Here is a 17,836-nt window from a genome sequence, read left to right as displayed (position 1 = left end):
CCATTTTATTAAATGGCCCAGGCATGTTGAAAACCCAACTGGATTTGCACATGAATAAAGCGATTCTCAGCTCCTACATTATACCATACTGAGAAAAGCGGAGGGGATGGGAAGCCTCTTCAATGCTGATGGCAATATCAGAGTCTATTGTCTTTTGTTGCTTTCCTGTGACCGGTCAAAAGTACACCATGCTTTTACGGACACGCTGTATTACACCCGATACACGGACACTTCCTGTGCAGCAGGTGCTGACTCAGGGCCTTTGTTTGCACTAACAGTATGTCCAGTGAAGTGGATGGTATCTTTATTTTCCAGTGAAGAAATTGAGGCATAGAACACAACTATATATCTTACCTAAGTCACACAGCAAATAAGTGGCGGAATGGGGATTGGAGCCTGGTCTGACCCCGAGTCCCTTGTTCTTAGGACTGGACTTCTCCCACACAAAATCTACATTTTTCATTGTGAATTATTTTTTGGCCTCTTAGCTGCTTATTTCATTATATTGGAACTTTTTGCTTTGATGAGTCATTTCTTTAATTTCTTTTTCTAGTTTTATTTAAGTGTTTGAATGGAATTGAACTCAGGGTTTAAATGATTACTATTTTAGAAGAGCTTACTTTTTCAAATTGACTTTAATGATAGTGGTACTGCCTTTTGTATAGTACATGCATCTGGTTATGCTAAAAGCAAAAATGCTTTTAGCAAGTTGGACCTTTATTTGTCAAAAATTTCCAGCTGAATTTTTTCAAAAAATAAGCAAGGGAAGGACAAAAAAAGCATTTGTATTGCATTTGTCTAACATTTTTATTTATAATCATGTTGTTTTGGGTTGATAAGAAAGTTGCATGTACTCAATTTTAGGAGAAAAACTGCTGTCCGGTACGTTGAAAGCAGCGACTCGGAGGAGACAGAAAGCAGTGAATTGCCCCAGAGAGTGAAAGGTGATGTAGAGTGGGTTTGATCTCAGGCTGCGTCCTGCCTTCTGATTCCCTGTTTGAGTGTTTTTGTATTTGGTTGGTTGTAGGCAAACTGAAAAACGCACAGTCAGAGACGAGAAGCAGAGGAAAAGGTATGTGTGTGCCTCTCACTGTCTGTAATCTACACTTAGAAATTATTAAAGAAACACTCCATTGATTATCTCTCTCAGACTTGGAATTCTTTAGTAATAGGCCTTATACATGATCGCTGTTTGCCTTTGAACTATTCATGAAGCTTACCAGGGGTGTTGAATGAGGCAAATTGAAAGAATAGGTTCAAAATAAGAAAAAAATATTTAAACCAACTTGAAACAAGACAAATTTTTCACTACTTACAAAATGACTTTAGTAACACCTTAACACTGGGTCTGTCTAAATTGTAATTTCAAAAGTAGGATTGCGAATATGTTCCTGGAATTATTACTGTTTATATTACCATACAGATGTAAGAATAATTGATGTCTTTACTTTTTCTTTTATCTTTAAAACATTCACTTTTTTTTCTTCTAAATCAGATCATAGTGTATTCCTAATTAGTTGAGAAATTGTATTGCATTTGGAAAATAATTCATCTCCATTGACTGGTCTGAAAATTGGGCATCCTTATTATTAGAGGTCGAACACGTGTTTGTCGGAAGCAGTTCTCCTGCCCGGGCTGAGTCACTGAGCACGTGGCTGCGTCCCTCTCACGGCTCTTCTCAGAGAAGGCAGCCGTTTCTGCTGAGTGACCGCACTCCTCTGAGCGGGGAGACACGCTCAGTGTGCTTAGTGCAGAAGAGACCGTTTCAGCTACCAGACAGCATCTTCCTCTTTTTTAATAATGTGAGCTCTTAAGGGAACGTGGGAGAGGTATTCTGTTTTCTGTCCTCAGAAAGAGCTTGTCCCCAAGCACAGGAGAGAATGAGTTCAGGTGTCTCTGTCACCCTGTCTTTCCCCTCGAGCAGGACGGCGGAAGGCGAGAGAAGACCCGGAGTTCCTGTGTGAGCTCGCCGCCCCGGCCCCCGCAGCAAAAAAGGTGTCGAGAAAGGGTCGGTAAATCTGCTGTTTGTTTTCTTTTTCTGTTAAAAAAGGATTTAAATGAGAAAAGTAATAAAACCATATTATCAGAAATTAGGAAATAGAGAAAAGAAAAAACACGTGCCTGACCAGGTGGTGGCGCAATGGATAGAGCATCGGACTGGGATACGGGGGTCCCAGGTTCAAGACTCTGAGGTCGCCAGCTTGAGCGCGGGCTCATCTGGTTTGAGCAACGCTCACCAGCTTGGACCCAAGGTTGCTGGCTTGAGCAAGGGGTTACTCAGTCTGCTGACGGCCCACGGTCAAGGCACATATGAAAGGGCAGTCAGTGAACAACTAAGGTGTCGCAATGAAAAACTAATGATTGATGCTTCTCATCTCTCTTTGTTCCTGTCTGTCCCTATGTGTCCCTCTCTCTGACTCTCTCTCTGTCTCTGTTTAAAAAGAAAAGAGAAAAAACACATAATCCCATTTTTTTAAAAAATTACATTTTGGTGTGTTTTTGTTCCAGTACCATTTTCTATTTTATTTTAGTTAGGTCAGAAATGATGGGAGGGGATCCCGTACTCATGTGAGTAGCAAAGCTATGTCTTCTAGTGAAGGCCCAGAGCAGTTCATGGCTGCTTGAATCTTTTATTTAGTTTGGATTAACTCAGATTACAACAAAGGTATACTATACTGCTCACAAAAATTATGGGATATTTCAAAATGGGTATGAAGCAATAAAATATCCCCTAATTTTACAGAGACAGAGAGAGGGACAGATAGGGAGAGACAGGAAGGGAGAGAGATGAGAAGCATCAATTCTTTGCGGCACCTTAGTTGTTCATTGATTACTTTCTCATATGTGCCTTGACTAGGGGGCACCAGTAGACCAAGTGACCCCTTGCTCAAGCTAGTGACCTTGGACTCAACATGGCGAGCCTATGCTCAAACCAGATGAGCCCCGCGCTCAAGCTGGTGACCTTGGGGGGTTTGTTTTATTTTTGTATCTCTCTGAAGCTGGAAATGGGAAGGCAGTCAGACAGACTCCCACATGCGCCCAACCAGGATCCACCCGGCACGCCCACCAGGGGGCGATGCTCTGCCCATCTGGGGCGTCGCTCTGTTGCAACCAGAGCCAGTCTAGTGCCTGAGGCAGAGGCCATGGAGCCATCCCCAGCGCCTGGGTCAACTTTGCTCCAATGGAGCCTTGGCTGTGGGAGGGGAAGAGAGAGACAGAGAGGAAGGAGAGGGGGAGGGGTGGAGAAGCAGATGGGCGCTTCTGTGTGTGCCCTGGCCGGGAATTGTACCCAGGATTTCCACACGCCAAGCTGACGCTCTATCACTGAGCCAACCGGCCAGGGCCGACCTCGGGGTCTCGAACCTGGGTCCTCCACGTCCCAGTCCAGTGCTCTATCCACTGCGCCAAACTGCCTGGTCAGGCAGCATCCCCCAATTTTTTTTTTTTTTTTTTTTTTACAGAGACAGAGTAAGAAGGATAGACAGGGACAGACAGACGGGAACAGAAAGATGAGAAGCATCAATCATTAGTTTTTCATTGTGCATTGCAACACCTTAGTTGTTCATTGCTTGACCACGGGCCTTCAGCAGACCAAGTGACCCCTTGCTCGAGCCAGCGACCTTGGGTCCAAGCTGGTGAGCTTTGCTCAAACCAGATGAGCCCGCGCTCAAGCTAGAGACCTTAGGGTCTCGAACCTGGGTCCTCAGCATCCCAGTCCGACACTCTATTCATTTCGCCGCCGCTTGGTCAGGCAGCATCCCCTAATTTTTGTGAGTAGAATACTTGGTATAAGTAGAAGTTACTTTTTACTTAGGAATGTTAGTGATCTTTATTATTTATTATGGTTTTCTGTTTTGTAATTGATAAGAAAACGACACTACTTGGAAATCTAGCTACTTGAGATAGAAAGAAATTGAACTAGGGATAGGAAGTTTGGGGCGGGTTATATCTCTTCCTTACTCTCTATTTTACATGTTGCAGATTCAGCATACGAAAGTTAACTTTCATGGTGATTATGCCAAATGATGCAGAGAACAAAATTAATGAACACATAATTCTAGATAAGAAGTGCTAGGAAGAAAACAAGGGGGGGTAGCTGAGGAAAGACCGGCTGACGGAGCCTGTGTAAGAAGGTGCTGTTTGAGCTGCACGGAAGGATGAAAAGGGCTCACTTTTGCTTTAAGACTCAATTAGGAACAAAGATGTAGGTGTTCAGATAGATTATTCTTGACCCCAGTTTCAGAGATTTTAACAAATGTGGAACTTCAAGTTGAGATAGAATTAAGTTCCCACATAAAGTCTCTTCTGTCACAGATGCATAGCCATAATATAGGAGAGAAACTTAAAAATTCGTAGCTGAGATAAAACCAAAATGAATGTATTTCTTGAAGAGAATGAGAATAGAAACAAAAATCAGTGTGTAGAGACAGAAGCCATATATTGTGGTAAATAGTGGTTTCTTAAATAAGACCCAAAAACTCATAGGAAAAGAGTAAATTCAACAACATTTAAAATTTCTATTCACCAAAAGGCACCATAAACATTGAAAAATGTTAAGGCTAAAGAAGATAATTGTTAAGTAAAACTTATAATGAATTATTGATACCTAGAATATGTAAAGGAACCTTCTACAAGACAATTAGAAAAAACAGTACCATAGGGAAATAGTCTTTAAGAATATAAATATATAAACCCAAATAACAGGTAAACATAGGAAAATATATACAGATCCAGTCATTGGGGAGATACAAATTAAAGGCACACTGAGATACCGTCTCAGCCATCATATTACACACATTTAGTCTCAGCACCAAGGTTGTGCAGCAGCAGGAGCTTGTGCACTGCAGATGGGTGTGGAAGTCACTGTGGGGAGCAGTGAGGCCAGACAGACTGAAGCTGGGCAGACCGCCACAACTAGAGATTCCTACAAGGAGATGGGAAAGAGTTTTCATTGATGCGATGTTTTAGTGAGATACCGGGTGTAATGTGAATACGACCCAGTAGGGAGTGGTAAATAACATTGGGGGGTGTCTTCCCGCAGGCTGCCTGCGTGTCCTCACCATGAGGCAGCTGGCTTCCCACAGAGGCAGTGACCAGAGTGAGAGAAGGGGAGAGCGTTTCAGGGAGAGAAGCTACATTTTTTATAACAATCTCATAAGTGATGTGTCACTTCTGATACCTGTTGGTCACAGGCCAACCCTCGTAGTGAGTGGGGGGGGCCTGCACAAGGTGTGGCTCTCAGGGAGAGGATTATCGTTGGGGCCATCTTGGCGTTTGGCTACCACATTATCTATAGTACAAATTCAGATCAGAAAATGGTGTAAAACTAATGTTCATCTTAGTGAAAATACCGGTGGCTATTCCAGGCTTCCTCCTCGTGCCCCCTTCCAGCCCATCTGTGCCTCCCCCATGAGCCGACACGTCTAGATGCTGAGTTGTCTAAAATGGCAGGGTAGAGCTCTAGTTGCGGTTCCTTCACGGCTGGAAACGAGGCCGTCTGCTTCATTTTAGTTCTTCGTGGTTTCTCTCTTCATAAAGGCACATGCTGTCATTCTTTACCAACCTTGTATAATGTTCATGTCACTGGTTTACCCTTTCAGGAGCATCTGCCCTAGAGGGTGCAAAGAAAACTGATGTGAAGAGACCACGAACAACGCTGATCATCTGCCCACTTTCTGTGTTAAGCAACTGGATTGTAAGTCTTCACAGCCTTCTAAAAATGTGAAGTAATTTGTATTTGTCTTACAGGATAAAAAGTATTTTGTTAAAGTGTCATCCATTGGGAGAAATATGCTTGGCCATCACTTTATATTTAAGTTTAAGTAATTGTTAGGTGACTTAGAGATATTGCCGAATCAAAGCAATAAAGAAATCATCTTTGAAGTTCTATAGTAGGGAAAGAAACATCATCAGTTGCTATAAGATTCGTACTTCTGCATCTGCCATTTCTGTCCCTCAAAGTAGGAAATGTGTATGATTTAGCACCACGAGTGTAACAGTTGGAACCTCTTCTCAGAACCCCCCTAACCACTTTGTAGAACAGCGTAGACAATTCAGTGAGCCCTTCGTGCACTCAGGTTTTCCCCGAGTTCTCTGTATAGAGTTTCTCATTTTCTAGGTGACCTAATTGAATCACAGAGAATGAAGTAATATGTCTAAGGTCATCCAGCTAATCAGTGATGGTGCTAGGATATGGTCTCCAACATTCTGACACTAAAGCCTATGTTTTTAAGGCTGCTTACCAGAAAATTGTGTGTGTGTGTTTCTTTTCCTTTCAGATTACTTGGCTCTTCTAAAACACTGCAGTGGCTTGGAGTGTCTGTGGGATGTGTAAGGAGCTGCCTGGTTGTTTCCTTCCCAGTCTGAGCTTCATGCTGCACGTCACAATGAAATAGTGACTGCACGGGAAGCACTGGACGTAGATCCACTGGGTGTGGGCTTCTGTGCCTGTCACCTCCCCGATTCTCTGCCTGCTCCTGGCCTTTCCTCCTCTGGTCGGAGAGGTGGGACCAGTGCCTCAGTTTACACATTGGATTCCGTCATTTCCGGTCTTTGCATTTTATCTGGTATTTTCCCCTTGCTTGGTTATTCAGCCTGTCTCCGCGGGCCCTTTCATGCAAAATACTCAGATCTTCATCATTTTCAAATGCTTTCTTTGGATTGTCTCACGTTTAAGTTGCTATTCTGCTACTTTCCTTACGTGGTCATACTTTTTGGGGTTTAATTTCCACTTTGTGCTTTTGCTTAGTAACTTCTTAACTCACTGTAATCTGGTTTCTGCCAATAATTCTCTCAGTTGTATTGGAAAAGATTAGTAGTTATTGTTTATTTGTCAAATTCTGTGGCTTATTTAATTTCTTCTTCACTTTTATGTATCCTTGCTTTCTTTGACTTACCTTTTTTTGTAAGTTTTTGCTGTATTTTTTTAAAAATAAATTAGGTCTTCTAATCAATGTGCCATTTTTCCTCTTAGAACTAGAGTGACTTTTTTATAGTTCTCTCTTGCTCTTTTAATTTGAACAGAACTATGCTTTTTCTTCTGATGGGTGGTCGATCATGGGAAGGTTGTACATGGGTACTTGGATGACAGTTTATGGTGACACAAGTATTAATGGACATATAAACAGCAGAACTGATTCTTTAAGAGCTTAAGATGTGGAAATGTATTTTAAAAATGAGTATTTGCCTGGCCAGGCAGTGGCGCAGTGGATAGAGTGACGGACAGGGATGTGGAGGACTCAGGTTCGAGACCCTGACGTCGCCAGCTTGAGCACGGGCTCATGTGGTTTGAGCAAGGCTCACCAGCTTAGACCCAAGGTCGCTGGCTCGAGCAAGGGGTTACTTCGTCTGCTGAAGGTTGGCGGTCAAGGCACATATGGGAAAGCAATCAATGAACAACTAAGGTGCCGCAACAAAAAATTGATGATTGATGCTTCTCATCTCTCTTCGTTTCTGTCTGTCCCTATCTATCCTTCTCTCTGTCTCTGTAAAAGAAAAAAAAAAGGGTACTCAGTGTTTTATTACAGTTTTATATTTGGAAAACAGCGAAAGCTTTGGTAATGTAAACCTTGGCAAAGTTTTGCTTACTGAGGTTATGGAAAAACTGATTTTTAAAGGAATGTGGGATAGCTGGGCGTTTAGGGAGTCCTGGCCAATAATTAGGCTTTCATCATCTCTCAGCAAGCTGTTCTTTTCCTGGCCCCGATTAAATGACCGGGCACCCTAATGTACGGGCTAGAACTACCTTATTCTACTTATCTTCAAACATGAGCAGGACGCCAAGGAAAGAGTAAGAATCCAGCCTCACTTCCACCTCTTACGTTTTCTAGATGTTAAGAGCAGTAATTCATCCTCCCATTGTAAAGTGAAATAACACCTATTTCATTCATACATACACACATAGACACGTAAGCTGGCACAGTGACTAGAGACTCAGTATTGCAGTTCTCCTCTAGAAAAGTTCGTTTCTTTCAGGGTTAAAGCTCCCACAGACATGCTCTGTTCCATCCCCAGCAATTGCATGGTTCAGTTTTCTCACACGATATCCATGCTCCTTTTTTATTTTTTCTTTTTTTAAATTTTATTTTTTACAGAGACAGAGTCAGACAGAGGGGTAGGGACAGACAGGAAGGGAGAGAGATGAGAAGCATCCATCATCAGTTTTTCGTTGTGACACCTTAGTTGTTCATTGATTGCTTTCTCATATGTGCCTTGACTGTGGGCCTTCAGCAGACCGAGTAACCCCTTGCTTGAACCAGCGACCTTGGGTCCAAGCTGGTGAGTTTTGCTTAAACCAGATGAGCCCGCACTCAAGCTGGCGACGTTGGGGTCTCGAACCTGGGTCCTCTGCATCCCAGTCCGATGCTCTATTCACTGCGCCACCGCCTGGTCAGGCTCCATGCTCCTTTTTTCCCTGCTCTGACTTTGTTTGCATTTTATTACTCTTCGTTACATCTTATTTTGTAAGGCATCTTTAAAGCTTCTTGTAAGTAGAGGAAATGAACATAAATTAAAAATTTTAAATTGACCTTGAATTTTCTTCTTGAAACTTTGACATTCTTTGGCCTCTCCCAAAATTTTGTTTTCTGCCTCATCTTCTGACCCATCTTTCTCCACTTCTATTTTTCTCCCATGGTTCCTATATAGTCTGCCTTTTTGTTCCATATAAAGTGTGTCACATTTTTAAAGCATTATGAAAAATTTTAATGAGATCTTCCTTATTAAGATTCAAGAATTTCAAAATGTGCTTTACTTTTTGTTGTTCTGCTGGAGTATTTGGAATCACATCACAGACATCATGTCCTATCTCCTAATAGAGGCATAGCCTGCTCTTTAAATATCAGTGTTATACAGGCTCTGTTTTCTCATTGCATGTGTTCTCCTTGGAGCACCCTTCTGTGGGTTCATGTACTGTCTGCTGAACACTTGAAAGTCCGTATTCACACGTGAATTACAGGCCAGTACTTAACTTGTCCTAGTATATATACTTCCCCAGTCACATATTCTGCAGTGACCCAAAGTTTTGATTCTAAAATATCAATACTCGTAAAATATTCGTCATCGCTGTCTTATCTTTATACCTGCTTTCCCGTCTTTATTTTAAACTTTCCTCTATCTTTATCACACAGTTCTTCCAGACGATCATTTTAAGTAAAAGCGGCTTGTCTTCTCGTTTATGAAGGTGTTCTGTATTTAATTAGTCACCCGTCCCATCAGTTCCTTCTGAGTGTCTTCCTTTCCAGCCCTTTCACCTGGTCCTAACGCCGTTGGGTTTGGGGCTCCGCCACCCTCACCTCAGTGGTTTCCCAGCTGTTTCTCCTGGTGGCTTCTGTCTTCATTCTAATCAGACTTTTTTTTGTTTGTTTGGACTTACCCGCATAGATTGTTTTCATGTTTAAAAAAGAAACCACTCGAGTTTTAAGAATAACTCATGTCCTCAAGGAGGGCAGGGACTGGTCCTTGTGTTCTTGATGGCTGTGTGACCTGCTGCTTCTTGCCTGGCACACAGTAGGCCTGAGCTGAGCACAGTGGGTGCTCGGCTTCAATCTTTGCCTACTATCTTGAAAATGTCGGCTGTTAGTCTTGCACCGTTTAATTTTGTTATTTTTAAGTCTAGTAAGTAACTGAAAGCATTAAAGATCCTCTGTGTTAAAATACTAAAACAAAAAACAAAAAACTAGTGACTGTTTTGAAGGAGCTCTGTTTTTTTCTGTTAAAAACGAAGTGGCCACTCATTGGTAGTTCCAGGCAAAATTTACATAATGTGTTACAGCATGTATGGCAGTTTTCCTGACAGTGAAATAGTAATTGGTGTTATCGTTGCTGTTTTAGTTTGTACTGTGTAGATTTTATGTCATTTTAGTAGTGTGATTTGTGACACTACTCCCAGGATACTACTTTTCACACGCCTTTTAAACCTGGCACTAATCTGCTTATTATTCAAGATGTTTCTTATTTTCTTTTAGGACCAGTTTGGACAACATATAAAAGCAGATGTGCACTTGAATTTTTATGTTTATTACGGTCCTGATCGTATTAGAGACCCAGCTTTGCTTTCAAAACAGGATATTGTTTTGACGACATACAACATTTTAACTCATGACTATGGTGTAAGTATGCAATACTCAGAGATTTTCAGAAGTTCAAGAAATATGCTTCCGGTTTCTAAACTGTTATCAAGTTTGAGTTTTATACTCTTCCTTTTTTTTCTTTCTAAATACTTAAGAACCTGTCGGAAATAAGTAGAAAGTTATGTTGCAATAATGTGCAAAAAAAAGGTTGATTTTACTTTAGACAATAATATAGGAATACTTTCTATTTAGAACACTTGAAGTTAAAATTTTAAATTTGTATTGTAACTAAGTATATGTAAGAACTATAAATGAATTTTATCTTTTGAATATTCTAGAATATATTCTGTCACAATGATTTGTCTCAGTTTAAAAGTAAGCTATTTTTGTAGCTGAAATATGAGTTTCCTAATTCATTTAAAAGTCTAATTGTTACTTGCCTGTAATTCCAGTTATGTTTTTCAAAATACCTTATTGTCAAAAATTCTATCTTCTGATAAGAACATTTACTTTTCCATAAAAGAAAGTAGTTGCGTTACAGTCAAACAGTCCTGCTACAGCTGGTAATGTTGATTCTGTCACTGAGCTGTAACCAGAAGCTGCATAGCTCAGTGTTGAGCCGAGGTCGCAGCAGCGTGCTCCGCTCCCTGGGGGGGTAGGTAGCCTCTGGGCCACGTGCTACTGTGGGGCTCTGAGCTGCATACCTCCACCTCCGCACCTCAGTCTTCTCTTCTGCACGAAGGAATAACAATACTCCATGAGCTTGTGAACATTCGGTATTTAATGTTTGTAGTGGTTAAAGCAGTGCCTATCACGTAGTAAGTTGATTATTGAAAAATAATAGCTCATATTACTTACCAAATTACATAAAGTGCTTTCACTTTCCTGTGCTTTTAATTCATATGGGACGCTTTTTTCAGATGAAAGGTGACAGTCCGCTACATGGCATAAAGTGGCTGAGGGTGATCCTGGACGAAGGCCACGCCATACGGAATCCCAATGCTCAGCAGACGAAAGCTGTGCTTTATTTAGAAGCAGAGAGGAGATGGGTGCTGACGGGTAAGGACAGCATTCTGCTTTTTAAGACATTCCCAAATATGTGTCATTAAGTAAGTTAGTGAGGGGGCCACTTTGTAAACTTTAAGTTGCTATAAAGACTGTTCCAGAATTAATCTGAGAAATTTAATAAAATATTTTGATTCTTCCTAATTGCCCATGATATAGCAAGATTTAAATTATAGTTAATTTATAGGACAACCACTAAACTTATTCTTGAACCTTGGAGAGTCATTAGACACTTTAATCCTCCAATCAGAATCTTGATTTCTCTATTTCTTCTTGGAGTCTGTTTGCTTTGCTAGAGGGTGAGGAAGAGAATGTAACCTCAAACTAGATTTTTCCCTCTTGCTAGTGCTATCGATTTAAAAATCAAATAAATGGATGTTCTTGATACAGAGAAAGTTGAATTTACTGGGTCTGTGGTCTTTTTCTTTGCTAGAATAGCAAGTGTGAACTGAAAATCAGGAATTGTGTATTTTGAAGTGTATTTGTCTGAGAAGGAATGTAGTCACAGCTGGCGTGGGGGGTGTGCTGGGGACAGTGCCCAGTGCTGAGCAGGGTGTTGGCTCAGCCATGTGGCTGTACTTGTTCACATTCTGGTTGTAGAAATATAACAACTTCCTGTTATTTCTAGGTACTCCGATTCAGAATTCTTTGAAGGACTTGTGGTCTCTTCTTTCCTTTTTAAAACTGAAGCCGTTTCTTGATAGAGAGTGGTGGCACAGGACCATACAGCGTCCTGTCACCATGGGAGATGAAGGTGGACTCAGGTAAGTGTTGTCCTGATCGCTCATTCATACTAACTGCAGATAACTGAGCTGCTTGAACCAATTTCCACTTTGTCAATATTTTAACTTGGCTGTTGGCTTTCCTCTCCAAGAAGTGTTTGTTTATAGTTTCATGCCTTTGACACTCAGAACCTAGTGATTCTGGTTGCGGGACACAGATTTCTCACTGCCACTAAAACATCTACCTTCCCTGCCCGTCGTTTCAGTCAGACAGAAAGGAAAGGCCGAGCTTTGTGGTTTGTGCGTGTTCTGTTACCCCGGAAACCTCCAGTCGTAGATTGAGTAGTGACAGGAGAAACTTGACATGCTCTGAGGGTGCACTGTGCACTGAAGTCTCCTCAGGTGTCTCGTGTAGCTGTATATACTGGTGACGAGGAAGGCGTGATGGCGGTGTCAGTGGGAGCTATAAGAGAAAGTCGTTTCTGGCGGGCTCAGGGGAAAGTGCATAAATAAAATTCAGCTGGTGGTAGCCATTTTGCAAGGCATTGGGCTAATGTGTTTTAAGATGTTTTTTTTCTTTTTTTGCCTAGAATATTCATTTTTAAACAGGGTTAGGGTAATTCATTTATGGGTTGTAAAATAATTACTATTATTTTTTTAACTGAATTAATTGGGGTGACACAGGTTAACAATTTTACAGGTTTCAGGTGCACAATTCTACAACACACCTCTGAGCCCTGTATTGTATGTTCACCTCCAAGTCAAGTCTTCGTCCATCACCGTATCACCATTTATCCCTCCAGTACTGCCAACCTCCCCACCCCCCACAACCCCCACACTTGTCTGTGTCTGTGAGGTTTGGTCCTTTTTTGCTCCATTTCTCTACCCCCCTCACCCAGCCTCCCCTTCCCCACCCCAGTAGCTGTCAGTTGGCTCTCCATATATGTCTGTCTCTAGTTTGCTTGTTAGTGCATTTTGTTCATTAGATTCCACATATGAGTGAGATCATGTGATCCTTGTTTTTCTCTGCCTGACTTACTTCACTTAGTATAATACTTTCCAGGTCCGTCCATGTTGCCTCAAAGGTAAAATTTCCTTTTATGGCTGCATAGTATCCCATTGTGTAAATGTGCTGTACAATATTTAAAAAGATGGCGGCTAGCATTATAAAAAGTGAAAGAGTGGAAGATTTAAGAAAAAAGCAGAGTGCATCACACATAGTATTTTGTGAAATGTTTGTGTGTGTGCGTTTCCTGGATGGAGTAAATGTTACTGTGGCTTTTCGTGAAAAACATTCAAAACCCACTAACCTGGTTTGCAGTACTTCCTATTTGATTCCTTAGAACCAGCTGTTTAAATTCTAAAAAAGGGATTGCATTTATATTTGTGTCAGGGAAAACCTTTCTGCAATCCTTCCTTTATCCTGTTCTTGAGAAGGGGGAGTATAGAATTATAGAACCTAGAAGGCATTTGTCCCTCTTCTGGGTCATCACATCAGGTTTTTATCTTGTTCATTACTTTATAAAAGTTGTTTATGTATGTTGATTTTCATATTACTGAAACTTTTTGAAATAAGATCTTATTCATATTTATATTTTTATGATATTTAGTATAACACCTTTCACTTAATAGCGCTTATTAAGAATTTGAGTATTGATGGGTGAGTTAGCTGAAGAATTGAGAAGTGAAAAGGTTAGTGATGAGAACAAAAGTAGAAGTATAAAGATTAAACTGTTGTGACAGGAATTGAGGACAAATTTCAGTTCATTCGTTGCTGAAATTTTGTATTTGTAGAACATGTCTGATTTAAAAAAAAAAAAAAACAGACAGAGAGAAAGTCAGAGGGACAGATAGGGACAGACAGACAGGAATGGAGAGAGATGAGAAGCATCAGTCATCAGTTTTTCATTGCGACACCTTAGTTGTTCATTGATTGCTTTCTCATATGTGCCTTGACTGTGGGGCTACAGTAGACTGAGTAACCCCTTCCTCGAGCCAGTGACCTTGGGTCCAAGCTGGTGAGCTTTGCTCAAACCAGATGAGCCCGCGCTCAAGCTTGCGACCTCAGGGTCTCGAACCTGGGTCCTCCGGATCCCAGTCTGACATTCTATCTACTGCGCCACCAACTGGTCAGGCTAACATGTCTGTGATGATCAGATTGGATAAAAGCCCAATTAAGAGATTAAAAAATTTTTTTTTACTTTTTATTTTTTTCCAAATGAGAGGTTTTTAGGTGAGAGGAGGGGTTATAGTGAGACAGACCTCCTGCTTGCACCCTGACTGGGATCCACCCAGCAACCCCATCTAGGGCTGATGCTTGAGTATGAAGCTATTTTTAGTGCTTGAGGCTGAAGCTATCCTCAGCACCTGGGGCCATGCTCAAACCAATGGAGCCACTGGCTGAAGGAGGGGAAAAGGGAGACAAGAGGGAGACAGAGAGGGAGAGAAGCAGATGGTGGTTTCTCCTGTGTACCTTGATGAGGAATCGAACCCGGGATGTTGTAGCTTAAAATACCGTATTTTTTGCTCCATAAGATGCACCTAGGGTTTTAAGGAGGGAAATAAGAAAAAAAATATTCTGAACCAAGTGTTGTGTTAAAATATTTAATAAAATATACCACAATATTTCAGCAGTGTAAACTCAACAGCAGTATTAACAACCATCAGCACTGTTATTAACAAACGAGAAGAGACTTTGATGTTCAAAGACTCTTCTAGTTGTCCAGGAACCCGCAGTAGCTGAAAGAAATGGCCATTCGCTCCGTAAGACACATGGGCCTTTCCCCTCCACTTTGGGGAAATAAGGTGCGTCTTAAGAAGCGAAAGACACGGTACTCTTTTTTAGTTCTTGTTGAGTCAGCTTATGTAATTTGTTTTATTTTCTAGGCGTTTGCAGTCCCTAATTAAAAATATTACACTTAGAAGAACAAAGACAAGCAAAATTAAAGGAAAACCTGTTTTGGAATTACCAGACCGTAAAGTATTTATTCAGCAAATTACACTTTCAGACGAAGAGAGGAAGATTTATCAGTCTGTGAAAAATGAAGGCAGAGATACTGTTGGAAGGTATGGAGAAAGAAAGCCACTTTAGAAAATACTTTTTACTTTCTTTGTTTCCCATTTAACTGTGTATTATTTTTAAGATATGTTAACAATAGTCTGAAGTATAGTGAAAGATTGACTTCTTTAACTGTAGTATATTTAAACTACTTTCTATGAATTAATGGCGGAAGTGAATGACTATTATAATTTACCAGGGAAGTAATTTCTTAAGTTAGGAAAAAATGTGAAGTTTACATGAAAAGGCAGGTTCTGATTTGCTCCTCGTCAGAAGACCTTGCTTGCGTCTGTTCCCGACTCCGTATCACAGGCGTGGCTGCAGCACTGGGAGGTGGATGTATAGGGAAAGGGAACCCACTGACAACCAAGATGGGAGGACTGTCTGCATTCGAGAGATAAGAAATGAAGAAAAGCCGCTTGCAGAGTTAATCAAGGGGGGAGTGAAGGAAGTGGAGAAGATGTTAGAGAATGTCCGGAAAGGCAGCACAGTCACGACAGGGAGCGCTTGGCAGTGCCCTGTAGCACTGAGGCTTGGGGAGGGCTCTTCAGTGTGGGGGTTCAGAGGTCCCCCTGTCTGCTCTCACAGTAATCACCAGAATAATGAGTTTAGTAGCCACGTTGTAGGACTAAGGGGGCAGACAGCTGTTACAAAGTCTGACAGGAAGAAGGAAGACTGATAGGGCCAATGTGTGGTTTCTGGATGAACTATTTGCTAGTTTTATTTGGATGACTGTCTTGAGATGGAGAGAACATGGGAAAGATCACAGATACAAAAGTGAGTAAAGCAAATTGGTGGAGAAAAATGGAGTGGGGGGATAATATCAGAACAATCTGAAATATGAGACCAAGGTATTTGTGAGATCAGGGTGGAACTTGAGGAAGGTAGAGAGAATTTAAATTTTTAAGAAAGGTAAGGTGTTTAGAGTGCTAGCAAGGCTTCATGTAGTATTGGACTGTTGGTCAAATCCAAGTAAGTTTGTAAAATATGATTTTTATGTCTGCTCCCTTATAGTCTGCACTGGGGGCTGGGCAGCGCCAGGTATATGTGGTCTGTGAAATTGCAAATTACCTTCCTGCTTGGGAAGGGCCATTGTCTTGCTAATGTGTGCTGGAGGAAGGGTTTTTGTGCCAGAAAAGTTTGAGAAGAAGCAGAGAGAAGCCAAGTTTGCAGGGAGAGCAGAGAGACTGCAGGGTGCAGAAGGAGAAGCCAGTTTGTGCAGAGAAGGGAGAAGGTGTGCAGATGGGGAACCAGGGCTGAGGGGCTTTGGGAGCTCCACTGAGGCTGGTGGGGCCTTTGGTTCCAGGAGGAACCGGAGAACATTCTCCTGGTTGTGGAACTGGAGAATGCGTCAGGGCTTTGGGAGTGAAAGGGAAGTGTTTTTCCCTGTGTGTTGCTCTTCAGCCAGTGGGAGATTTTAATAAAAGAATGGCCCACCATTTTTTGGCACTACTGTTTCTTTACCATCTGCCCGAATCTAGTGAGAATCTGCATATGAATGGCCCTGATGGTGGCAGCTCCTGGCACTGCATGGACCCACATATAAGTTGTCAGTATGACTTTTCAATAACACGGAAATCTGGGGATAGGCGTTGATTGATCAAGTGGATTGAAGTGACTGGCATTGGTAGGTGAGAGATTTCGGTTCAGCGGGAGCCTGGCTGACGTCAGTGGCGGTGGGAACCAGCGTGAGGAGGGGACAGTGAGGGCAGAGCTGGTCTCAGAAGTAGGGGTCTTCAGAACGCAAGAACTCCATTCAGCGAGTGACCGAGTAGGGTTCGTAGGGATTAGGGATGCTGAGAAGATTGCGGTAGCGGGAGGTCTCAGCAGAGATTTCAGTGCGGAGAGGCACAGAGCAGCGGGGTGAACTGGACTGTGTCACAGCTAGTGACTGACAGCTGGTGATAAAACTCAGGCATTGTGGGTCCACCTTGTAAGTTTACCCTTCACAGTATGTTGCCTATTCTTACATTCTTGACTACTTAGAAGTATTTGTTCCAGTGATATTACTGTTACTTACAACAGCGGGTACATGTTTCTACCACTTCCCATAGTATTCTGAATGCTGACAGTCTAGCTCTAGAGTCTGCTCTGACCACTATGCAAAGTTTCTTTTATTGTCGTACTACTTAAATATCAGATTGACTTAGTGTGTATAATTTTTGGATTTCCCAATTCTTCAGAACCTGTGTTGTTGTTGTTTAACTGTATTTTACATTGAGTTTTTCTGTGGAAAACCCTGATTTCATTTATTTCTTTAGTTGAGGTCCAGCCATTTGACTAGGACCTCTCTCTGTTGATTTTTTTCTAAAATATTTACCATTTACATCTGTGGATTCCAGGTCTTTCCCCCACTTTTCCTGGAACATTTTTTCTTGTTTTCTGGTCCATTATTATATTTTTCTCTGTGTATGCTGCGTGTTCATTGTTTTTCTGTAGGATTCATTTCATTCTAGTCGTTTACATCTTTCTGTTTAACTTCGCTTTTCTTAGGCCTTTTCCCCACATCCTTTCCTCGCTTTTCCGTGGCTGGCCGCACGTGCTGGCTCTCCCTCTCCCATGCTGTCCTGGGCTCCTTCCCCCTCGAGGGGACCTGGCTTCCTCCTCTCCTTGGCTGTGGGTCCTCCCTTTCACAGCTCTGTCTCTGCCTCAGCTCTTTTCTGCTGAGTTTTCTTTCACTGCTGTTTGCGCCCTCACTTGTTCTTTGATGTTGTGACTTTGTGTGAATGTCTTGAGTGTTTCCTGAACTCACTGTGCCCCAGATGAGAAGGAAGTAGCTCTGTTTAGTCATGACTCAGGGTTAGTTACATGTGAGTGCTTTTAGGTTTTACCTGTGCTCATGTGACAGATCGGAAGCTTTTAAGGTCCCTTCCAGTGTGGAATGCAGTGTCCATAGTGTTTTCTGGAAACACAGTAGGTCT

At 41.8% G+C, this 17,836-nt stretch overlaps 1 protein-coding gene across 2 annotated transcripts in view; it reads left to right on the top strand.

Annotated features, from left to right (window-relative positions):
• The window catches only part of LOC136379989 (helicase-like transcription factor), a 42,400-nt gene that overhangs the window by 16,088 nt on the left and 8,476 nt on the right, over positions 1-17,836 (top strand). For both annotated transcript variants that reach the window (XM_066347738.1, XM_066347739.1), the window contains exons 11-18: positions 865-944; positions 1,028-1,072; positions 1,925-2,008; positions 5,601-5,695; positions 9,966-10,109; positions 10,991-11,129; positions 11,764-11,899; positions 14,744-14,923. In XM_066347738.1, the coding sequence (XP_066203835.1) occupies positions 865-944; positions 1,028-1,072; positions 1,925-2,008; positions 5,601-5,695; positions 9,966-10,109; positions 10,991-11,129; positions 11,764-11,899; positions 14,744-14,923 (903 nt within the window). The remainder of the gene's footprint in view (positions 1-864; positions 945-1,027; positions 1,073-1,924; positions 2,009-5,600; positions 5,696-9,965; positions 10,110-10,990; positions 11,130-11,763; positions 11,900-14,743; positions 14,924-17,836) is intronic.

Source organism: Saccopteryx leptura, chromosome 8, assembly GCF_036850995.1.
Source record: "Saccopteryx leptura isolate mSacLep1 chromosome 8, mSacLep1_pri_phased_curated, whole genome shotgun sequence".
NCBI lineage: Eukaryota > Metazoa > Chordata > Mammalia > Chiroptera > Emballonuridae > Saccopteryx > Saccopteryx leptura.
The sequence above is the reverse complement of the archived record's forward strand: the minus strand, read 5'-3'. Positions and strand labels throughout refer to the sequence as shown.